Source organism: Saccopteryx leptura, chromosome 6 (genome assembly GCF_036850995.1).
Source record: "Saccopteryx leptura isolate mSacLep1 chromosome 6, mSacLep1_pri_phased_curated, whole genome shotgun sequence".
Lineage (NCBI taxonomy): Eukaryota > Metazoa > Chordata > Mammalia > Chiroptera > Emballonuridae > Saccopteryx > Saccopteryx leptura.
Genome location: NC_089508.1, coordinates 163,035,554 through 163,061,596, shown reverse-complemented (window position 1 = coordinate 163,061,596; position 26,043 = coordinate 163,035,554). Strand labels below are relative to the sequence as shown.

Genomic DNA, 26,043 nt, shown 5'->3' with positions numbered 1-26,043 from the left:
GGAAGGGGCACTTCTTTCATTGGTGGTCAGTGAGAGGAGCACTGTATGTGGTGGCCCTCCAACGGTCTGAGGGACAGTGAACTGACCCCTGTGTAAAAACTTTGGCACAGTGGGAGGCCTGCATACGTTATTAGCCCAGTGATACTGATACTGGAAAAATGACTGAGGATGAGTTAACATAAAGACTAGATTAGAGTACTCTCCACTTGTGTGAAGAAAAAGTCTCACCACCTGGCCTCCCCACTACGTGATTTTTTAATGTTAATGTTATTTAATTAAACAATATAGAGAAGGGGCTCTTTTAATTTTTAAAAAAAATATTTACAAAAATATTAACTTTTCAAATTTTGCTGATTTTTCCGAATCGTTAAAGATTCTATAATTCATAAAGAGGTTTAATTATGCAAGAGCCAAAATGCAAAAATAAAAAACCATTTAAGTAAATTGTTCTTAATGTAAAAAAAAAAAAACCTCTAATCCATTCTGAGTGTTGCACAATAAGATAATGATAGAAAATAAAAGCAGAGCTCTGAATCGAAAGAATTAATAGTATCATAAAGAATAAAAGAAATAGAGCAAATTTGGGATGAACAGGAAATAATTTTAAAAACTCACCTTCCCTAAGTGCTCTGATTCTGAGGGTTGTTGCCTTTCTTCTGCGGAGCTTGGACCTTGAGGGAGGCTGGGGCTGAAGGCCATCAGGTCGGTCTTGGGCGCGCCCTCCCCAGAGCACACCCTCTGCCGCCTCTGCTGCGAGTACGACCAGCTCCCCACCGCGCTGGAGCACACCAGCGTGGGCTTCCCCGGCGCGCATGCGCTCTCGGTGGGCGGCGCCGAGCACCGCAGCGCCGTGTACAGCAGCAGCGTGAGCACCAACAGGCTGGACACCGCGCAGATGGCGATGATCAGGTACACGTTCACGTCCACCAGCGCCGTCTCCGCGCTAACGGTGCTAGAAGACGCTCGCGACGAGGTCTTTGGCGTCTGTCCAGTGTCCACCAGGGACAGCAACACTGTGGCCGTGGCCGTCAACGGCGGCTCGCCATGGTCCTTCACCAGCACTAGCAGGCGCTGGCGCGGCGCGTCTGCCTCGTCCAGGGCGCGCGACGTGCTGATCTCACCCGTGTACAGCCCCACGCGGAACGGACTGCGGGCACCACCGGCCATCGACTGCAGCTCATAAGACAGCCACGCGTTGTAGCCAGAGTCCGCGTCCACCGCGCGCACCTTCGCCACCACCTGGCCCGCGCTCACAGACCGCACTACCAGCTCGCTCACTGCGCCACCCACGCCGCCCGCTCCAGGCAGCAGTAGCGCTGGCGCGTTGTCGTTCTCGTCCAACACAAACACCTGCAGCGTCACGTTGCTGCCCAGAGGCGGCACGCCCGCGTCGCGCGCGCTCACCTGGAACTGCAGCAGCTCCAGCTCCTCGTGGTCCAGAGGCTGCAGCGCGTACACCTTGCCGCTGTCCGCGTGCACCGACACGTAGCTCGACAGCGCACGCTCGCCCACCCGCCGCTCCACCAGCAAGTAGGACACCAGCGCGTTCTCCTGCGCGTCCACGTCCTGCGCGGACACCGTGAAGATGTGGCAGCCTGGCGGGTTGTTCTCCTTCACGAACACCGTGTACTCTGGCTGCGCGAACGTTGGCGGGTTGTCGTTCACGTCGGCCACCTCCACGGACACGCTGGCGGTGGCTGATAGCGAAGGCGAGCCCCCGTCCCGCGCGGTCACTACTACAGCATATTCGGACACGCTCTCGCGGTCCAAATTGCTGTCCAGCACCAGTGAATAGTAATTCTTGAAGGTAGACATCAGCTTGAAGGGGACATGAGGTGTTAGTAAGCAGGTCACCTGCCCGTTGGCCCCTGAGTCGCGGTCGGACACCATGATGAGGGCTATTACGGTGCCCAGCAGAGCGTCCTCTTGGATCGGAAGTGAAAGAGATGTTATTGAGACTTCTGGTGTGTTGTCGTTGATGTCCACAATTTTTACTGAAATTTTACAATGCCCAGTCATCGACGGAGTTCCATTGTCATATGCAACTACTTGAATCTCGTAGGATGTCGTTTCTTCATAATCTAATTGTCCCTTAGTTCTGATTTCCCCTGTGCTGGGATCTATTTCAAATTTGGTCTTTATAGTTGAGGACACATCACTACTAAATGAATACACAACCTCACTGTTTGATCCTTCATCTGCATCAGAAGAATTTAATTGAATTATTAACGTTCCATTTGCAGTGTTCTCTAACAACTGTACTTTGTAAACTGATTGGTCAAACACAGGCTCATTGTCATTCACATCCAATACCTTAATAAGCAATTGAACAGTGCCCGTAAGCTCAGGTTTGCCGCCATCTGTAGCCACCAGTAACAAATTAACCATGGCAGTCTCCTCTCTGTCCAGAGATTTCCTAAGCACAAGAGACAAAGACGGGCTCAGCTCATCATTTGTTTGTACATCTAAAAAGAAAAACTCACTGGAGCTGAGCTTGTAGGAAAGGAGAGCGTTTACTCCGATATCTGCATCGGTTGCTCCCTCTAGAGGAAACCGCGAGTCAAGCGACCTTGATTCAGAAAACCGGATAGTCTTTACCGCCAGTGGAAATATCGGCGGATTGTCGTTAATGTCCTTCACCTCCACCTCCACATGGAAAACCTGCAGCGGCCTCTCCACGATCACCTCCAGGTGGATGCTGCACTCTGCTCTCCGCCCGCACAGCTCCTCGCGGTCGATCCGAGAATTCACAAACAAAATGCCATTCTGCTGATTTACCTCCAGAAGGTCCCCGCGTTCTTTGGACGTCATCCGGAACAGGCGAGGTACTAGCTCCGCCAGCTCCAGTCCCAGGTCCTGCGCGATGCGTCCCACGAAGGTGCCGTGTTTGGCTTCCTCGGGGACGGAGTAGTGGACCTGGCCCCTCCCTGTCTCCCAGGCTGCTAGATACAGAAGCGAGAACAGCAGACGCCCGACCTCCCGGTCCCTTCTCATAGAAGACACCATTACCAATCCTCAGTGAGTTGATCAAATTAGAAAATCATGTTTTGCAAAATTTTAAATATTCTCTTCTAGTCTCCTGCAGCTTCTCTTATTGTTCCGCCTCTTTGGAGTGACAAAGGGGCTCTGGGTATTTGTCTTCCTAGAGAACACTCTATGGTCGACAGCGACATCATGTGGCCAAAATGTAGGCTCTACTGCTTATCCTGTAGATTTAAAACTAGACTACTGTCTGATCCAAGTTTATTCATAACTTTCATCTTTGAAAAGTAGCTATTTTTAAACTCTGAAATATACAATTTTCCCTTTTTATCGTGTTAGAAATATATGAAACTTGCATCTCAACCATTTTTAGATGTAGTTTAGTATCTTAAGTACATTCACATTGTTGTGAAACAGATCTCCAGAACTTTTTACCTTGCAAATCTGAAACTGTGCTCATGAGCCAACTCCCCCTTTTCCATCACACCTCTTTACCCACCTTTCTACTTTCTGCTTCTACTAATTTAACCACTTTGAATTCCTCATATTATTGGAAACATACAGTATTTGTTTGTGATTGGCTTATTTCACTTAGCATAATGTCCTCAAGTTTCACCCATGTTGTAGCACGTGATGGGATTTCCTTTCTTTGTAAGGCTGAATAATATTCTATTAAATGTGTTTATATATTATATTTTGTTTATCTATACATCCATCTATCCTTGGACACTTTAGTTGTTTCCATCTCTTGGCTATTGTGAATAATGCTGCTATGAGCACGAGTGTAAAAATCTATCTTTGAGACCCTGCTTTCACTCTTTTGGCTACATTAACATTTTTTTTAATATCTCTTCAGTGAGATACATAGGAATCAAAAGGAATTTCAGTCAACTGTTTTTTTTGTGTGTGATTTAATTTTTTCTGAACTGTTTTCTGACAGTTAATAATTTGTTTTACACTTGAATAATATGTTTTTAATTTAGGAATGTTACATTTTATACTGTATTTGGATATTTGAATAGTACAATTGATCCATTTCTTAGTGCTAAGTATTTGTGCATTTCTTAATAGTTCTTAGCTAAACCTTTCACATACAAACAATATGAAAATAAGTTAAAGATAACATGGGGATAAAATAAAATAAATTTTGGGGTGGGTCAGTGTTCAAAATACATAATAATCATTTTCAGTTATTATAAGGAGGTCACAAATTGTGTTTTCAGTAAAGAGGCAGAAAATAATAATTGCAAATTTTACAGTGTCCATAAAAGAAAAGTAAAATCCTTGCTAAGCAAAAACTAGCTTTTCCTACTGCTAAAAACCAATACAAATTTCTCCCCTGAGTCCAAGATCTTAAAATATTTACTCACACCATGTATGAAAGTGTATATTTATAATAACCATACTTCAAGTGAACTAACTTAAGAAAGCAGACATCATTTACTGTCTTATACATGGGAATGGGTAATTATTTACTGATTTCAGGCAGAGATGTGTATACACACTTTAATATCTCCTCATTTAAGATTTACTTCCCTCTGCTGACCTTTTATCAGGTAGGCTTTGTGATGACAAAATGGCCAAAGTCACTTTTAGGCTACATATTTTTTAGGATACATTAAGTGACTCTTAACAGAAAGCACACTTTTCCTAATAATCCCAGAAAAAAAATCTTTCAATATCATTTCATTTGCCCCAGTTGAGAAGTCATATCTTTCCTTTAGTCAATAGCTGTTATGGTTCTCACTTGGCCAGATATGGGTCCTTTACTTATTGTTGAAGCCAGGAGATGAAATAAGCCATGCCTAAATCATGTGGACTGAAAATGAGGAGGTTGTTTTTGTGAAGTAAAGTCCAGTGCATGGCCCCATGAAACCAAATTATCCCTAATCTTAAATGGATTGCACATAGCTACAGACTGGCCATTATATCACTACATAGTTGCAATGCAACTGCATGTTTAGAATACCCAGTAATTTTGACATACTAACCAGTGGCCAGCATATTGGATACTGTTGACATATTATTAAGTTCTACCTAGAATCTATTGATAGTTGTTAGAAAAAAATTTTAATCCTATAAGATAATTTTTCTGAATTTACAAAATGACATAGCTGGGTATATGAGGTATAATCTGCTGTTATTCAGGGTTTCTGAAGACCCAGTATATCTCTCTCCATCCTTTAGAGAGATAGAGTGTCACCATCAGAAATCCAAGCATATTTCCCTCAATGGAGAAAGAAGATTGAGAAGCCATGCTCAGAAAATACCACCCAGTTTGATATCTCTTGGTATCTGTAGGGCTTGAATATTAGCCCCCAAGAATATATCCACCCAGAAACTCAGCATGTGACTTTATTTGGAATAATGGTGTTTATGGATATAATTAAGGTAACTCTAACCCTAACGTCATCCTAGATTAGGGTTGGCCATAAATCAAAGACAGGTGTCCTTATAAGAGACAGAAAAATAGAAGAGACACAGGAAAGAAATGTGATGACCAAGACAGAAATTGCAGTTATGCTCCCACAAGACAAGTAATGCCTGGAATCACCAGCAACTGGAAGAGGCAAGGAAGAATTTCTCCTCTAGGGTCTTCAGAGGGAATGTGGCTCTGCCAACAAACACCTTGATGTTGGATTTCTAACCTCTATAACTGTGAGAAATACATTTCTGTTGTTTGTGATAATTTTTATGGCAGCTCAATGAAACTAATATAGTACCCATTGCTAAAATTAAACCCTTTCCACTTATCAAAGTGAACTGTCAGTTCCCTAAGGTTCATGTGTCTCAGCATTTATTCTTGCAATATCTTCATCCCAGTCTTTCACAAAACTACAAAAAAAAGCCCTAGGGTGAAAAAAAGGAAAAGGGAAAATGGATGCTAGGCAAGACAGAAAGAGAAGAGGTGCCTAAAACATTTTTAGTTGTTTACTGGGTTTTTTTCTACTACCTTTCACATATAAGAAAAAGAAATCACAACACACAAAAACTTTTTCCATGGAATCCAAGTTACCTAATCTGCTTAATAGTTAGATGGCTTAGTAAAAGGGCAATAATAATGTTCTATCAGTTGTAATACTCTCCTCTTAAAATTTATTCCCTCCACATTTGCTCAATAATAGTAAAATCCCAATAAATATGTTGCTGTACAATGACTATTTCTGTTTTCCCTCTAAAATAAACATAATTTTATATTTGGCTCCTGCAAAGTCTTCTGTGGTTATGAAAGCTTCCCTCCATGTGTTGGTTCAGCATCCCAAATTGCCTTTGGATTATGGCATCTCAACATCAAACTGTGCTTTCTTAATTGCTGCAACTGCATAAAACAGCAGAAAAGAGTCTTGCTCTGGTAATTATATACTTCTGTTTGGAAGTAAGACACATTCATATTTCACTGGCCAATGAAAATCATACCTCAAGGTAACAAGACAGAGAAATCCTCCAGTGTTCCCAGAAGGAAGAGAACAGAAATATTGTTACCAAAATAAACAACTATTTCTCATTCTTATCTATTTGTATTCTTGACTAATCACAAATCTCAAAGGTGCCTCAAGTAATACCTTACTTTCTAATTACCTATTGTTATACCAGAAAATAGAATCCTAATCTTGGAAAGAAAGTTTTTTTTAAAAAGAAGGGACATATACCTGACCAATCACTGGCACAGTGGATAGAGCATGCTGAGGATCAGGTTTAAAACAATGAGTTCACCAGCTTGAGCACAGACTCACCAGCTTGAGCACAGGGTTGCTGGCTTGAGTGTGAGATCATAGACATGACCCCATGGTTGCTGGCTTAAGCCAGTCACTGGCTTGAAGCCCAAGGTCCTGGCTTGAGCAAGGGGTCACTGGCTTGGCTAGAGCCCCCCCCCCAGTCAAGGCACATATGAGAAAGCAATCAATGAACAACTAAGGTGCCACATTAAGAGTTGATGCTTCTCATTCCTCTCCCTTCCTGTCTGCTGTCTGTCTGTGTCTCTTACTCCCCCCCTCCAAAGAAAAAAAAGAAACATATCAAGAATTATCATCTCAAGTGTTCTGCCTTGTATTTTAGGTGATGCAAAAATATTTTCCTACAGCCTGACCAGGTGGTGGCGCAGTGGATAGAGCATCGAACTGGGATGTGGAGGACTCAAGTTCGAGACCCCAGGGTTGCCAGCTTGAGCGCGGGCTCATCTGGCTTGAGCAATCAATGAACAACTAAGGTGTCGCAACAAAAAACTGATGATTGATGCTTCTAATCTCTCTCAGTTCCTGACTGTCCCTATCTATCCCTCTCTCTGACTCTCGCTCTGTCTCTGTAAAAAAAATATATATATATATTTTCCTACAAATGAAATTAAATTGGTAACACCATACCAAGGTAACTTGAAAATAAAATTTCAATTTCTAAAATCATAGTCATGAAATGAAAAGTAATTACTGAAAATGAATAACTGAAAGATAATAATGTATGTGGTTAAGATTTTACAAAAACAAGTTTTTGCTTCCATTGGTGTGTGTGAAAATTGGAGCCTCCCTACAAACATGAAACTAACATTGTTATTCTCAGTATGTACAGAATGATGATCTTAGCCTAGTGTTTTCAGGTAGGCAACAAAGGTGTGAATCTACTAACTTTAATGGATAATTAATATTAACCAAAATTGATCCATTTACATAACATAACAATGATTATAATCTGGTAAAAGATCTCATCATATGAAACTTTCTCTTCTGAGGACATGACCATTTTTAAGTCAGTGAATTCCCTAAGTGAATGACTAATTTGAATTGTAAACATAACAAAATAAATAACTAAAGAATAAGTTTTGCCATAAATTTATGTTATTTCTTGCTTTTATATAATACTAAATAGTCAGTGAATAACACATTAATCATAAAAAAGAACGGCTGAAAAAGTAAGAGAATAAAGAACTGGTTCATCTTTATAAAGAAGAGAGGAATTAATATAATACAGTTCCTTAAAGAAATCTTATAAAGACAAAACTATTGAAAGTTGTGTTAACTACCCAAAAATTCTGAATGAGACAAGAATATTAACTACCAATGGGAAATCCATTCATTTACTTATATTAAAATAAATACTAATGGCCAACAGATATATGAAAAGATGCTCATTTCACTAGCTATTAAAGAAATGCAAGTCAAAACTACAATGAGAGTCCACCTCACACACCTGTTAGATTAGCTATTATCAACAAGACAGGTAATAGCAAGTGTTGGTGAGGCTATGGAGAAAAAAAGGAACCCTCATTCACTGCTGGCAGGAATGTAAACTAGTACAACCATTATGGAAGACAGTATGGTGGTAACTCAGAAAATTAAGAATAGAATTACTATATGACCCAGCAATCCCTCCACTGGGTATCTACCCAAAAAACTTGAAAATATTGGTACACAAATACACAGGCACACCCATGTTCATCACAGCATTATTCACAGTGGCCAAGACATAGAAACAAACAAAGTATCCCTCGACAGAGGATTGGACAAAGATGTGGTACATATATATCATGGACTACTACTCAGCCATAAGAAGTGATGATATATTGCCATTTATGACAACATGGATGGATCTTGAGAACATTATACTAAGTGAAATAAATAAATCATAAAAAGCTAAGAACTATATGATTTCACACATAAGTGGGATATAAACTGAGGCTCATGGACATAGATAAAACTGAAGTGGTTACCAGGAGAAGGGGGGCCAGACGATGGGGTAATGAAAAATGAGTTGACTCTGGGTGAGAGCACACAGTGCAATCAATAGTCAAATGCTATGGAGATGTTCACCTGAAACCTATGTACTCTTATTGATCAATATCGCCCCATTAAATTTAATTTCTAAATAAAAATTCAATTTAAAAAGATCAAAAATAAACAAATGCTAAATAACAATATTGCTCCACAATAATCTTTTTCTCCAATCCAGAGTTAACTTTTCATTAAAAATCACCTTTTTAAACCCACTTCTTTTGATTTAGTGATCATTAAGTAATATTTGCAATTCACCTTCAAGTTAATACCTCAACTAACCCAGAAAACATTTAACCTTTACAATAGTCATTATACAGAAAGGCCTGTTTAGTCATTCTTAGATCCATAATGCACCAATCTAAAATTTTGTTTTTGTCCATGATCCCTATGTATTTGTGTGAAGGCATGCCTGCCTGTCTTCATGCCAAATTTAAAAGGTTACTGGTATTCATCAAATGATGCTCAATATTACTAATAATTTTACTGTTAATCGCTCAGTGAAGTATTCTCAGATAACTCCCTTTTTAACCAATATAAATACCTGAAGAAACAAGTTGTGCCATTTTAGCTTCAAATGCCATCCTTAACTCAAGTTTTTCTGACTTGATAGAAGAAAATATGTTTACCTTTCTTCATACCATTTATGACTTTATTTTGGACTCAAAATATAGTTTCCTCTATCCATCTCAATTGATTGATCATCTTTCATCTTAATTCCCCTTTCTAGGGCATTTCCCTCTACTTGATTAAATTTTTCTTTAGCTAAGGCAATGAAAATTACACATAGTTTCTAAGTATTACTCACATATTCAGAGACAACCTTCATCTCTTTTGTTTCTAAGAAAACTTGCTAATAACAACCATAAGCATTTTATTGCCACTTTTTTAAAAATTGAGAATAGAACAAGACCTTCCTTTATAAACATCTTGGTTATACAAAGAAAATGGAAAAAGCAATATCACACCAAACCCAAGTCTTTTCATAATCTAATTGTTATTTTAAATAGGTAAAAATAGGTTTAAAATTATTTTAAATACAATGAAGTCCTCGCTGTTGCCATGTCCCTAGGTTCTGTGACAGGGCTTAGTATACAGAAGGCTCTCCATATGTACTTGTGGAATAGACCCATAGGTGAATGTCAAGAGTTGCTAGAGGAAATCTGAGCCTGGACATTAGCAAATATAGCTATGGGGACATAGTAATGCGAATGGGCAAGAGAAAATAATTTTTTTGTCAAGGGCTTGACATTTCACTATAAGATTAAGGTAACAGATAAACCTGAAAACATCACCATATTTGACCATGTTAAATAGTATAATCAAGACTATCTAATATTTCAGTATTTTTAAAAGTATCTTACTTTTAAAAAGAATATGACTATTTGTCTCTACATTTGTGGAGGTTTTTTTGTTTTGTTTCCACGTCTCATTCAAGATGCAGTTGCAAATTATTTTGTGACTCCCTAATCTATCTTTCCAAATTTTATAATTCTGAAGTTTATCTCACTGGGAAGGTTTCTTAGCAACCTGACTATAAAATTATTTTTTTTTATTTTTGCCAAAAGTCTATGATAATTAACACTTGAAAAGTTACAGAGATCATTTACAGCCTATTTTTTTAATTATTAATTTTAGGGAGAGAGAGAGATTGAATGATTTGGTATGTGCCCTGACCAAGAACCCGCACCCTTGTATATCCAGATAGTGCTCTAACCAACTGAGCAACCCAGCCAGAGCAACAGTCTATTTCTTACAATGCTAAAAGCAACAGCTCTCTGTCGTCTTAAATTTCTAGAAACAACTACCAAATTATGCTACTTTCTTATAGAATGTTTTCACAAGAGGACTTTCATGGGACTTTTTCTCTATGTTTACTTGAATGTTTGCAAACAAAACTATATTCCTTTACTGTTTGTATAACTTCAGGATAAACATAAGAAATAAAATTTATTATGCTCTTGACTGATTGACTAGCAAATACAATATCTATATCAAATATGTTTCAGCTGGTTTTGCAAAACTGCTATCAAATATACTGTTCAGTAGACTGCTAAACCCTTACACAATGATCAGTAATCATAATTTCTTTGAATTTACAACAGGAAGGGAGTTTTTCCCTCTTCTAAAGAGTTGGTTTAGAGATTTTCCTCTTTTTTTTTTTTCATATTTCTGTGTTTATTTCCAGGAAGGATAAGTATTAGAAATAGTACTCAATCTATGCTTGATTTTTGTATAAAATACTTGTACCCTTCTCTTGATCTTTTACTTTGGCTTTTAAACAAATTTTTATATTTTTATTCTTGAAAATTTCTTCCATTGTAAGCTACCTTAAATATTTTATGAAAAAGCAATAAAGTACATTAGAACATGCAAATTTTGAGTGCCCGTGGGAAGTTTGTAGAAAACTTTAAAATACTGAACTTGTTTTTCTGAGCCTCAGCACCTTCATCCATAAAGTGAGACTAAAGTATTCACTTCACAAAGTTACTGGAAAGGTTAAGAGACGTAAAAATAAAGACTTTTTAAAACATTTGTGGCCCTGGCCATTGGCTCAGTGGTAGAGAGTTGGCCAGGCATGTGGATGTCCTGGGTTCAATTCCCAGTCAGGGCACACAGGAGAAGCACCCATTTACTTCTCAACCCTCCCCTTCTTGCTTTTCTCTCTCTCTTCCAATCCTGCAGCCATGGCTCAATTGAAGTGAGTTGGCCCGGATTGAAGTGAGTTGGATCCAGGCACTGAGGATGGCTCCATGCTTTCCACCTCAAGTGATAAGAAGAGCTCAGTTGCTGAGAAACAGAGCAACACCTCAGATGGGCAGAGCATCGTCCCCTAGTGGGCTTGCCAGGTGGACCCTGGTTGGGGTGCATGCAGAGTCTGTCTCTGCCTCCCCTCTTCTCATTGAATAAAAAAAAAGTGAGTAACTGAAAAATGCACTATTAGTGTTTCCTAACCAGTTTCTCTAAATAATAAATTCATTCCACATCAAGCCATTCAGACCTAGGAGAACTCAAGGTAAATGGCATCAGGATATTGTCCATAATGACAATGACAATGACAATGGCTGTATGTTTTAAAAAAAATTAAAATATCATCAAATGAATATATATTAAATCACATTTGCTTACTGACCGGGCAGTGGCACAGTGGATAGAGCATCGAACTGAAATGCAGAGGACCCAGGTTCGAGACCCCGAGGTCGCCAGATTGAGCGTGGGCTCATCTGGTTTGAGCAAAAGCCCACCAGCTTAAACCCAAGGTTGCTGGCTCCAGCAAGGGGCTACTCGGTCTGCTGAAGGCCCGCGGTCAAGGCATATATGAGAAAGCAATCAATGAACGACTAAGGTGTTGCAAAGAGCAATGAAAAACTAATGATTGATGCTTCTCATCTCTCTCCGTTCCTGTCTGTCTGTACCTGTCTATCCCTCTCTCTGACTCTCTCTCTGTCTCTGTAAAAAAAAAAAAATCACATTTGCTTAAAATGATTTTTTTATTGGCAACTTTGAAACTTAAAAACTTAAGGAAAATGATGACGTCAGAGTAATGGCGGGGTAGGAAGCGATACCGATAAATCTCCCCCAAAACTCAACAAGATCTTCAACCAGAAACAGAAAAACCTATACTTGGAGCCTCCAGATGCTTAGCAATACACCCAAAGGTATGGTCGAGTGAAAAATTGGCTAAATATATAACCAAACCCCGAAGGAAATAGGGAGTAAGAAATGCTCCGCCTTCCTCACTAACCTAAACAGGGCAGCTTTCTCTGGTAACTGTGAATATAGAAACTGAGGCGGGCAAAGGGGGTGAATAGATCCAGGCCGCAGCACAAACGGCTGAACCAGGCTGTGGCACGGAGATCCAAGCCGAGGAAAAACTGATCCTGTGGCAACCCGGGCAATACAAGCTAACACTCACGCCAAACCCAAACAAAGAAAGACAAGCGGGGCGGCCATTTTACCCGGTCTCCTGGTCGGCGTGTGCGCAGTTAGTGGGCGAGAGATTTCTTCCTAGGCCCCGAGAGTGGGTGCCCATGTTGCCCCACGGAGAGGCAGGGTCAGAGGCCTTTCTGTGGGCCGAGGGCAGAGTCTCTGGGCAGCCCCAGCGCCCTGGGAAAGCCACGCATGGGAGGGAGTGAGAACTAATTCCAACGGTGGAGATTTTCCGTGCTGGAGGGGGTTTTACTCAGAGGGAAACGCGGCCGGCCTCATATCCTGGTCTGCGCGCGCAGATAGTGAATGACAGATTCCTCCGAGTGCCTCGGCAGTGCGCGCCGTGTTATCGCACAGAGGGGCAGAGTCAGGGGCCTTTGTGTGGGCCAAAGCGGAATCTCGGGCCACCCCAGCGCCTTGCAAAAGCCGTGCACGGGGACGGAGTGAGACTCAATTCCAACGCTGCAACTTTTCCCTGCGGTTGGGGGTTTCACTCAGAGCGTGAGACTGCTGGCCGGATATCCTGGTTTGCGCGTGCAGACAGTGAGTGAGAGTTTCCTCCAAGCACCCCGGAAGTGGGCGCCCGCCTGTGTTACCGGACAGAGTGGCAGAGCCAGAGGTCTTTGAGTGGGCGGAAAGCCCGCCTGATTATGCTAGCAGCTCTGACTGACTGAGCCTTACCCAGAGCCCTGTGCTGAGTGGAAATAGAGTGGGGAGTTGCCAGCTCTTTGAGCCTCTTACTATCCAGGCAGAGGCAGCAGCAACCCCATAGCTGGATTATCAGGCTACTAATTGAGGAAGGAAAGACTAGGAGAAAGGCTCCAGGAACACGGACTCTCTCACTGTCGGAGCCTATAAATGCTAATGAGCCTCGACTGCCAACGAGACTAAAGCACAATACATGACATTGCCATAGAGACTTATCAACTGCAAACCTCTACCTGAGCGTGCCAAAGGGGCAGAACCCGGGGTACAGAGTCACCGACTAGGAAGAGGGAGAGAAAAGAAAAAGCAAGAAGATAACCTCTCAAAATCAAGAATAATCTGCAGACTTTATAACCTATCCCATTTTATTATATTTGTTCGTTTGTTTCTCTTATCTTCATTCTTGATACTTTTTATCCTCCTCCAATTTGGCCGATTAACTCTCTGCCGGTCTTACTCTCTCTCCTCTCCTTGAACTACACTACCCATAAGTGTTACATCTCCCATTATCTTTTCTCTTCTCTTCCTTTCTCTCTATGAGGGTTGCACTCCAAAACCCTTAAATCTCTCTCTCTCTCTCTCTCTCTCTCTCTCTCTCCTTTCTTTTTTCTTCTTTTAGTGGTTCCCTCTTTTTTTCTCTCTCTCTCTTTCTTTTCTCCCTCTATATTAGTTTCTTCCTTTCTCCTTTACATCTCCTCTCATTCAAACCTCAATAACAAACAAATTATGTTATCTGGGACTCAAATTTATGTTTGTGGCATTTTGGGGGGTTTTTACTTCACCTTTTTAACTCACTAGCAGTGCTCCCATCCCTGGCTCTCCATTTTATCTAGTTCTTGTTCCACTAAATACAATAGTAATTTTTTAATTTGTCCCCCCATTTTTCCGTTTTCCTCTTATTCCTCTCATCATAACTCTTAGACAACCAACAACTAAAAGCAAATCATTTTATTCTTGACCCAAATTTTTTCCTTATTTGCTTTTTGTGGGTCCATACGCTCCTTTCTTTTCTTTTTTTTTTTTTTTTTTTTTTTTTTGCCCCTTTATTACTTTTCCCCAATTCAAGCCCTCCATCACAGGCATTGTTTGTTATAATTCACAGTTCACCACAAGATTTTCTCAAGAAAGAGGGGAGAGGAGAGGAGAGGAAAAAAGGAGGGGGGGAATAATTTCCTTTTTTAAAAATTTTTATTTTATTTTATTTTTCTTTATTTCATTATTAATTTTTAAAAAAAAAAAACTCTTTCTAATTTTTTATTTTTTTATTTTTTTTAACTTTTTATTCTTTATTAAATTTCATTAATACTATCAACAAAACCACCCTCAGATGCCATTAAGGAAGAGAAAATTGAATATCATGGATACAAAAGAAAGAGAGGTAACACAGCTAGATGAGGAAAAATCTATGGAGAAAAAATTTAATATATTGGAAACCTTGGAGCTAAATGACAGAGAATTCAAGATAGAAATCCTAAAAATACTCCGAGATATACAAGAAAACACAGAAAGGCAATTTAGGGAGCTCAGAAAACAACTCAATGAACACAAAGAATATATGTCCAAGGAAATTGAAACTATAAAAACAAATCAAACAGAGATTAAAAACTCAATTCATGAGCTGAAAAACGAAGTAACAAGCTTAGCTAATAGAACAGGTCAGATAGAAGAGAGGATTAGTGAAATAGAAGACAAGCAACTTGAGGCACAACAGAGAGAAGAAGAAAGAGACTCAAAAATTAAAAAAAATGAGATAGCCCTACAAGAATTGTCTGGCTCCATCAAAAAGAATAACATAAGAATAATAGTTATATCAGAGGGAGAAGAGAGAGAAAATGGAATGGAGAATATACTCAAACAAATAATAGATGAGAACTTCCCAAGCCTGTGGAAAGAACTAAAGCCTCAAGTTCAAGAAGCAAACAGAACTCCGAGTTTTCTTAACCCCAACAAACCTACTCCAAGGCATATCATAAGGAAATTGACACAAACCAACAACAAAGAAAAAATTCTCAAGGCAGCCAGGGAAAAGAAGAATACAACATATAAAGGAAGGCCCATTAGATTATCATCAAATTTCTCAGCAGAAACTCAACAAGCTAGAAGAGAGTGGACCCCAATATTTAAAGTCCTGAAAGAGAGGAACTTTCAGCCACGAATACTATACCCATCAAAGCTATCCTTCAAATATGAAGGAGAAATAAAAACATTCACAGATACAGAAAAGATGAGGGAATTTATCATCAGAAAACCCCCACTCCAGGAATTACTAAAGGGGGTTCTCCAATCAGATACAAAGAACAAAAAAAACCAGATCCACAAATAAAAGCTCCAAGAAGAACACAATAAAACCAAATTTAAACTGTGACAACAACAAAAAGAAAGAGGGGGAGAAGATGGAGATTTACAGTAGCAAAGGACGATGGAGTGCAAAAGTACTCACAAAATAGTTCGCTACAATGAACAGGGTAGGGACCCTTTTCACTACTCAAAGGTAACCACCATTGAAAAAACCACCACAGAAGCACATGAGATAAAAAAGATAGCAACAGAGGAAAGATGTATGGAATACAACCAAATAAAAACAAAAGATAGAAAAACAAAAGAGAAGGATCAAACAAGACACAAAACTAACAGAAAGCAAATATAAAATGGCAATAGGGAACTCACAGGTATCAATAATTACACTAAATGTAAATGGATTAAACTCACCAATAAAAAGGCACAGAGTAGCAGAATAGATTAAAAAAGAAAATCCAACTGTATGCTGCCTACAGGAAACTCATCTAAGTAACAAGGATAAAAACAAATTCAAAGCGAAAGGCTGGAAAACAATACTCCAAGCAAATAACATAAAAAAAAAGCAGGTGTAGCAATACTCATATCAGATAATGCTAACTACAAAACAGGAAAAGTACTCAGAGACAAAAATGGCCATTTCATAATGGCTAAGGGGACACTGAATCAAGAAGACATAACAATTCTTAATATATATGCACCAAACCAAGGAGCACCAAAATATATAAGACAGCTACTTATTGATCTTAAACAAAAACTGACAAAAACACAATCATACTTGGAGACCTCAATACACCGCTGACGGCTCTAGATCGGTCATCCAAACAGAGAATCAACAAAGACATAGTGGCCTTAAACAAAACACTAGAGCACCTGGATATGATAGACATCTACAGGACATTTCATCCCAAAGTGACTGAGTATACATTTTTCTCCAGTATACATGGATCATTCTCAAGAATTGACCATATGTTGGGCCACAAAAACAACATCAGCAAATTCAGAAAAATTGAAGTTGTACCAAGCATATTTTCTGATCATAAAGCCTTGAAACTAGAATTCAACTGCAAAAAAGAGGAAAAAAATCCCACAAAAATGTGGAAACTAAACAACATACTTTTAAAAAATGAATGGGTCAAAGAAGAAATAAGTGCAGAGATCAAAAGATATATACAGACTAATGAAAATGACAATACAACATATCAGAATCTATGGGATGCAGCAAAAGCAGTGATAAGAGGGAAGTTCATATCACTTCAGGCCTATATGAACAAACAAGAGAGAGCCCAAGTGAACCACTTAACTTCACACCTTAAGGAACTAGAAAAAGAAGAACAAAGACAACCCAAAACCAGCCGAAGAAAGGAGATAATAAAAATCAGAGCAGAAATAAATGAATTAGAGAACAGAAAAACTATAGAAAAAATTAATAGAACAAGGAGCTGGTTCTTTGAAAAGATCAACAAAATTGACAAACACTTGGCAAGACTTACCAAGGAAAAAAGAGAAAGAACTCATATAAACAAAATCCAAAATGAAAGAGGAGAAATCACCACGGACACCGTAGATATACAAAGAATTATTGTAGAATACTATGAAAAACTTTATGCCACTAAATTCAACAACCTAGAAGAAATGGATAAATTCCTAGAACAATACAACCTTCCTAGACTGAGTCATGAAGAAGCAGAAAGCCTAAACAGACCCATCAGTAGAGAAGAAATAGAAAAAACCATTAAAAACCTCCCCAAAAATAAAAGTCCTGGCCCTGACGGCTATACCAGCGAATTTTATCAAACATTCAAAGAAGACTTGGTTCCTATTCTACTCAAAGTCTTCCAAAATATTGAAGAAGAAGCAACACTTCCAAACACATTTTATGAGGTCAACATAACCCTCATACCAAAACCAGGCAAGGATGGCACAAAAAAAGAAAACTACAGACCAATATCTCTAATGAATACAGATGCTAAAATACTAAACAAAATACTGGCAAATCAAATACAACAACATATTAAAAAAATAATACATCATGATCAAGTGGGATTCATCCCAGAATCTCAAGGATGGTTCAACATATGTAAACGGTTAACGTAATACACCATATCAACAAAACAAAGAACAAAAACCACATGATATTATCAATAGATGCAGAAAAGGCTTTTGATAAAATACAACACAATTTTATGTTTAAGACTCTCAACAAAATGGGTATAGAAGGAAAATATCTCAACATGATAAAGGCCATATATGATAAACCATCAGCTAACATCATATTAAATGGCACTAAACTGAAGGCTTTCCCCCTTAAATCAGGAACAAGACAGGGTTGTCCACTCTCTCCACTCTTTTTTAATGTGGTACTAGAGGTTCTAGCCAGAGCAATCAGACAAGACAAAGAAATAAAAGGCATCCATATCGGAAAAGAAGAAGTAAAGGTATCACTTTTTGCAGATGATATGATCCTATACATCGAAAACCCCAAAGAATCCACAAAAAGACTACTAGAAACAATAAGCCAATACAGTAAGGTCGCAGGATACAAAATTAACATACAGAAGTCAATAGCCTTTCTATATGCCAACAATGAAACAACTGAGAAGGAACTCAAAAGAATAATCCCCTTCACGATTGCAACAAAAAAAATAAAATACTTAGGAATAAACATAACAAAGAATGTAAAGGACTTATATAATGAAAACTACAAACCATTGTTAAGGGAAATCAAAAAAGATATTATGAGATGGAAGAATATACCTTGTTCTTGGCTAGGAAGAATAAATATAATCAAGATGGCTATATTACCCAAAGCAATATACAAATTTAATGCAATTCCCATCAAACTTCCAATGACGTTTTTTAAAGAAATAGAGCAAAAAATCATCAGATTTATATGGAACTATAAAAAACCCCAAATAGCCAAAGCAATCCTAAAGAAAAAGAATGAAGCTGGGGGCATTACAATACCTGACTTCAAACTATATTATAGGGCCACGACAATCAAAACAGCATGGTATTAGCAGAAAAATAGACACTCAGACCAATGGAACAGAATAGAAAGTCCAGAAATAAAACCACATATATATAGTCAAATAATTTTTGATAAAGGGGCCAACAACACACAATGGAGAAAAGAAAGCCTCTTCAATAAATGGTGCTGGGAAAACTGGAAAGCCACATGCAAAAGAATGAAACTGGACTACAGTCTCTCCCCCTGTACAAAAATTAACTCAAAATGGATCAAAGATCTAAACATAAGACCTGAAACAATTAAGTACATAGAAGAAGACATAGGTACTCAACTCATGGACCTGGGTTTTAAAGAGCATTTTATGAATTTGACTCCACAGGCAAGAGAAGTGAAGGCAAAAATTAATGAATGGGACTACATCAGACTAAGAAGTTTTTGCTCAGCAAGAGAAACTGATAACAAAATAAACAGAAAGCCAACTAAATGGGAAATGATATTTTCAAACAACAGCTCAGATAAGGGCCTAATATCCAAAATATACAAAGAACTCATAAAACTCAACAACAAACAAACAAACAATCCAATAAAAAAATGGGAAGAGGATATGAACAGACACTTCTCCCAGGAAGAAATACAAATGGCCAACAGATATATGAAAAGATGCTCATCTTCTTTAGTTATTAGAGAAATGCAAATCAAAACTGCAATGAGATACCACCTCACACCTGTTCGATTAGCTGTCATTAGCAAGACAGGTAATAGCAAATGTTGGAGAGGCTGTGGAGAAAAGGGAACCCTCATACACTGTTGGTGGGAATGTAAAGTAGTACAACCATTATGGAAGAAAGTATGGTGGTTCCTCAAAAAACTGAAAATAGAACTACCTTATGACCCAGCAATCCCTCTACTGGGTATATATCCCAAAAACTCAGAAACATTTATACGTAAAGACACATGCAGCCCCATGTTTATTGCAGCATTGTTCACAGTGGCCAGGACATGGAAACAACCAAAGAGCCCATCAATAGATGACTGGATAAAGAAGATGTGGCACATATACACTATGGAATACTACTCAGCCATAAGAAATGATGACATCAGAACATTTACAGCAAAATGGTGGGATCTTGATAACATGATACGAAGCGAAATAAGTAAATCAGAAAAAACCAGGAACTGTATTATTCCATACGTAGGTGGGACATAATAGTGAAACTAAGAGACATTGATAAGAGTGTGGTGGTTGGGGGGGGGGGGAGGGGGGAATGGGAGAGGGAAAGGGGGTGGGGAGGGGCACAAAGAAAACAAGATAGAAGGTGACAGAGGACAATCTGACTTTGGGTGGTGGGTATGCAACATAATTGAACGACAAGATAACCTGGACTTGTTATCTTTGAATATATGTATCCTGATTTATTGATGTCACCCCATTAAAAAAATAAAATTATTATAAAAAAAAAAAAAAACTTAAGGAAAGGCTGATGGCTTCTGTAACATTGTGTGTAATTTTTTGTCAAGGGCTTGACATTTCACTACAAGATTAAAACCTGCCTGTCATGTGGTGGTACAGTGGATAAAGTATTGACCTGGAATGCTGAGGTTTCTGATTCAAAACCCTGGGCTTGCGGGTTCAAGGCACATACGAGAAGCAACTACTATGAGTTGATGTTCCCTGTTCCTCCCTCCTTCCCCTTTCTCTCTGTCTCTCTACTCTCTCTAAAAGAAAATAAATAAAAATGAAATCTTTAAAAAAAAAAAAAAGATTAAAACCTGAAAATGTCACCTTATTTGGCTATACTGAGATCTCCAGTTAAAGAGTACTTCGTATTTCCGTATTTTTAAAAGTATCCTAATTTTTCAAAGAACATGACAAAATGTCCCTACATTTGCTTTTGTTGTTGTTTCTATGTTTCATTCAAAATGCAGCTGCAAACAATAGAATAAATATCTGTATTAAATGGTACGATTTGTTTCCATTTTAGCGAACACTTTGAATACATTTTTAAAAGTCACATTTGAAAGGTGGTTATATAAGTTTAAAATAAAAAAAAAAATAAAGTCAAAGCTGGAAAGTTGGACTTACATTACCGGAAAGTTCTGAATTTGTCACTGGCTGTTCATTTCCTTCCGATATGTTTGTTCCCGGAGGGAGACTAGGACTGAAGGCCATGAGGTCGGTCTTGGGCGCGCCCTCCCCAGAGCACACCCTCTGCCGCCTCTGCTGCGAGTACGACCAGCTCCCCACCGCGCTGGAGCACACCAGCGTGGGCTTCCCCGGCCCACACATGCTCTTGGTGGGCGGCGCCGAGCACCGCAGCGCCGTGTACAGCAGCAGCGTGAGCACCAACAGGCTGGACACCGCGCAGATGGCGATGATCAGGTACACGTTCACATCCACCAGCGCCGCCTCCGAGCTCGCGGCGCTGGAAGACATTTGTGACGAGGTCTTCGGAGCCTGGCCGCTGTCCACCAGAGACAACAACACTGTGGCCGTGGCCGTCAGCGCCGGCTCACCATGGTCCTTCACCAGCACCAGCAGGCGCTGGCGCGGCGCGTCCACCTCCTCCAGGGCGCGCGTCGTGCTGATCTCACCCGTGTACAGCCCCACGCGGAAAGGGCTGCGGGCACCACCCGCCGTCGGCTGCAGCTCATAAGACAGCCACGCGTTGTAGCCAGAATCCGCGTCCACCGCGCTCACCTTCGCCACCACCTGGCCCGCGCCCACCGACCGAGACACCAGCTCGCTCACTGCGCTGCCCTCGCGACCCACCCCAGGCGGCAACAGCGCGGGTGCGTTGTCGTTCTCGTCCAGCACGAACACCTGCAGCGTCACGTTGCTGCCCAGAGGCGGCACGCCCGCGTCGCGCGCGCTCACCTGGAACTGCAGCAGCTCCAGCTCCTCGTGGTCCAGAGGCTGCAGCGCGTACACCTTGCCGCTGTCCGCGTGCACCGACACGTAGCTCGACAGCGCACGCTCGCCCACCCGCCGCTCCACCAGCGAGTAGGACACCAGCGCGTTCTCCTGCGCGTCCAAGTCCTGCGCGGACACCGTGAAGATGTGGCATCCGGGTGGGTTGTTCTCCTTCACAAACACCGTGTACTCGGACTGCGCGAACGTTGGCGGGTTGTCGTTCACGTCGGCCACCTCCACCGACACGCTGGCGGTGGCTGATAGCGAAGGTGAGCCGCCGTCCCGCGCGGTCACTACTACAGCATATTCGGACACGCTCTCGCGGTCCAAGGCGCTATCTACCACCAGTGAATAGTAATTCTTGAATGTGGACACCAGCTTGAAGGGGACCGGGGGTGTCAGGGTGCAGGTCACTTGGCCATTAACACTGGAGTCGCGGTCGGACACGGAGATGAAGGCAATGACGGAGTTTAGTCGAGCGTCCTCTCTGACTGGCAAAAAAAGGGACGTGACCGCCAGTTCCGGAGCATTATCATTTACATCCAGCACCTTCACTAAAACTTTGCAGTGATTTGACATTGGAGGAGTTCCTTTATCAACTGCTTTTACCTGAATTTCGTAGGATTTTCTTTCTTCATAATCCAGTCTACCAATTAGCCTAATTTCTCCTGAGCTGGAATCAATTTTGAAGTTCTTTCTGATGTTAAGAGGAACATCCCTGCCAAAGAAAAAGACAATTTCTCCATTTATACCTTCGTCAGCGTCAGAGGCATTTAATGTGGCCACTAACGTTCCATTTGCTGTAGTTTCTAATAAATGGACTCTGTACACGGCTTGGGCAAATAATGGGGCGTTATCATTAACATCGAGCACTGTGATCAGCAGTTGAACTGTACCTTCCAGCTCGGGTTTGCCCCCATCGGTGGCTGTCAATAATAAATGAAGTTCTGGTGTTTCTTCTCTATCTAAAGATTTCCTCAATTCAAGCGAAAGTGACTTACTCAATTCATCACTTGCCTGTATATCCAAAGAGAAATAATCACTGGGGCTGAGAGTGTACGTTAGAAGAGCGTTGATACCAATGTCTGCGTCAACAGCGCCCTCTACCGGGAAACGCGAGTCCAGCAGTCTAAATTCGGGAATAAATAACCTTTGTTGTCTCTCTCTGAAGACTGGTGGATTATCGTTAATGTCTTTCACCTCCACCTCCACGTAGAAAACCTGTGGCGGCCTCTCCACGATCACCTCTAGATGGATGCTGCACTCCAGGCTTCTCCCGCACAGCTCCTCGCGGTCGATCCGAGAATTCACAAACAGAATGCCATTCTGCAGATTTACCTCCAGAAGGTCCCCGCGTTCTTTGGACGTCACCCGGAACAGGCGCGGCACCAGCTCCGCCAGCTCCAGCCCCAGGTCCTGCGCGATGCGGCCCACGAAGGTGCCGTGTTTGGCCTCCTCCGGGACCGAGTAGTGGACCTGACCGCTCCCCGCCTTCCAGACTGCAAGGAACAGAAGAGAAAGAAGCAGGCTCCGGGCTCCCTTGCCTCCTCGCCTGGGATACAGCATCGCAAAGGCACTACACCTTTCGTACCTCTCTCACCTTACCTCAAAATCATGCCTTTTACTTCATATTTTTAATACTATATCTCCTTAGCGGTTTTGTCTTCTCTCCGGCGGTGAAAAAGATGGAGCTTCCTTCTTTGGTTTTGGCGATCAGTACATTTCCATTGACAAGACTTCGTGGTATACAGCGACATCATGTGGCTGATGGTGTAGATTTTAGATCCACTCATTTATTCCCCCAAAATAGTCTCATATTCATTTGTAATTTACTCAAGGCAATCATTTTCAATTTTATGTCCTTTTAAAGGCCCAGACATTTAAATTTTCACTTGAGACTATGTTTTTCAATATTTTCCTTCAGTTGTTTTTACAAAAATATTACAATTAGATTTGGGAACATCACGATATACATAAATAACATCTGTTTATTTAAAATGATCAGCTTATATTTTTATTATTAAATACTTATAACTGAACACTGAAGTTTTAAAATAAGACAATTCGACTGCTAAAACTCAATTTATCCTAGGATAGTTTAGGTGTTTATGTTTTAAATCATGTATCATTACCAAGTGAAATATTTAGAAATGTTGATGATATTTGATTCCCTCAATGTTGCATTAAAAAACTACACATTTTATGACACTTTAAATCTTAGAATAATGAAAATTGGGACACTTCTCTTTATTGCTTGTTATATAACATATAAGTGCTAAATTTATAACTTTGACTCCCACAGTCATTATTCCAAATCAAATTAGTACCTTTGGTTCTTTATTCCTACATCAAATTTTAAGGAAATTATATATTTTTCTTATTAAGACAAAACATTGCCATATTTCAATAAAAATAATATGAATATTGAATTAATATCAAGTACAAATATCTGAGAATTTGATAATAATCCACTGTCAACATTTTAAATGTAAGTCTAATGTAATTAGATTTACAGAAGAAAATATGTTAGAAAAACATATTAATAAACTTCTTTTTCACCTTCAAGCCAATTCATAAAAATAACATCATAACTACATCAAAATTTGAGTATGTGGTTGTAAACTATCACTAGTTAAATTTTTTTTAATTTTATGCATTTGAGCCAAACTAACATTATTGGGAAGCAAGATCTCAAATACTCTATCTAAAAGAATGTTCTTAACATTTCTACCCTAAGTACTATGTATTTTTAAGGATATTAGTATTAATAAGGATTAATCTATTATGTCTTCTTAATCAGAAAGTGCAAAGTATTGTTTACAATGGTAATTAAAGTATAGATGAAACATGCTATTTTATTTTTCAAAAACAAGCATATAGGTTGACATGTGGTGGTGTAATAGATAAAGCATTGACCTGGAATGCTGAGGTCGCCAATTTGAAGCCCTGGGCTTGCCTGGTCAAGGCACATATGAGAAGCAACTGCTTCTTGCTCCTCACCACCCTTTCTCTCTCTCTCTCCTCTCTCTAAAGTCATTAAGTAAAATCTTTTTTCAAAAAGCATATAATTTCAGTAGTTCAGTGTAGTGAGTACTTTATTACAAAAGATACAGCAATAGAAGATACAACAATATTCTCTTATTCTCAAAATGAAGCAAATTCAGAATTTGGAACTTTTGTAAATATCAGTAGATTTAAACTATACTATCAATACTTGAATGTACAAAGTACTTTAATGTATATATTATAAATTTCCTTGGGATATATTTTATTACTATTAAGAAAATATGAAGTAAATGCTAACCACAATCCCTGGCATTCAAATATTTTAAACATAAAACTGTTGAATTAAATATACTTTATTTTTCACAGCTAAAAGCTTATTTTACCTTTTACTTTTTTTCAAGAGAGGGAGAGAGAGGAAAGGAGAGAGACAGAGAAAGAGAAAAGCATAAGTGGAACTCATTGTTCCACTTAGTTGTGCACCCACTGATTGCTTCTCATACATGCTGTGACAGGCTGGAACCCAGGACCTCAGGATCCAGCCAGCAACCCCAGCATTGGACAGCGAACTCAGTGCTTCAGGAGGATGCTCTATTCACTGTGCCACTGGCCAGGGCTTATTTTACCTGTTAAAACAGATCTAATTTAACTGAAAATTATATAATTATCATGCATTAATATTGAGAACTAGAATGATCTTTAAATATAATTTCAACCACAGACCATCTTATACTGATTTACCCTCTTTCTTTTTATGAAAAATGCTCAATTAGAAGATATTCTCAATATTATAAAAAAAGTAATTTACAACAATCAGATGACAATGAAAACAATATTTAACCATGTACTTTATTATTATGATAATGATTATGAAAATAAAAGGCTGTATACTATCCTCAAAGAAAAAACAAATGAGAGTGTAAATGCCTTGAAAAAAAGTATTATCAGAAAAAGAGGTTTAAAAAAATTAGTGTTTCACTTTTTCAGAGAGACATATATAACAGGCGTGAAAATAGGCATTCTGAAGGGATTCATGACAGACCTAGCAATGCAGCCTTCTGATGTCCAGATAAACAGAGAAGCTTCTGTTTAGACTTACTCTTTTGTCTATATGAGTGTTAACAACATTGCCATAAACAACAAGAAAAAGTTAATCATAGCTTTTCATCCCAGATGTCAGTACCTCTGATGAACAGAATGGCTACAGAGAATCCCCAGCCAAATCTTTTTAACCACATGGATGATTCCAACATGAACTTGATACACAGAATCCAGCTGCTCCCACAACATTGAAGTAGCAACAAAAAATGCACTTCATTCATGCATACTCAGCATGAACAGTTTCAGGCTGTCTTTAGCCACACAACTTTCCAGATGAAAATCTCCAGAAGGGCCTGACCAGACAGTGGTGGAGTGGATAGAGTATCAGACTGGGATGCAGAGGACCCACGTTCAAAACCCTAAGGTCGCTGGCTTGAGTTGCG

General features: G+C 39.7%; 1 protein-coding gene across 2 annotated transcripts in view; it reads right to left on the bottom strand.

Moving 5' to 3' along the window:
- Nucleotides 1-23,211, bottom strand: part of LOC136376626 (protocadherin alpha-4) — a 282,610-nt gene extending 259,399 nt beyond the window's left edge. The window contains exon 1 of one of the 2 annotated variants that reach the window (XM_066342814.1): nt 20,729-23,211. In XM_066342814.1, the coding sequence (XP_066198911.1) occupies nt 20,729-23,122 (2,394 nt within the window). In that variant the 5' untranslated portion in view covers nt 23,123-23,211. Of the gene's footprint in view, nt 1-615; nt 3,041-20,728 lie in introns of those variants that run through there. The other variant, XM_066342816.1, reaches the window with a different exon arrangement.
- Nucleotides 23,212-26,043: the final 2,832 nt, after the last annotated feature.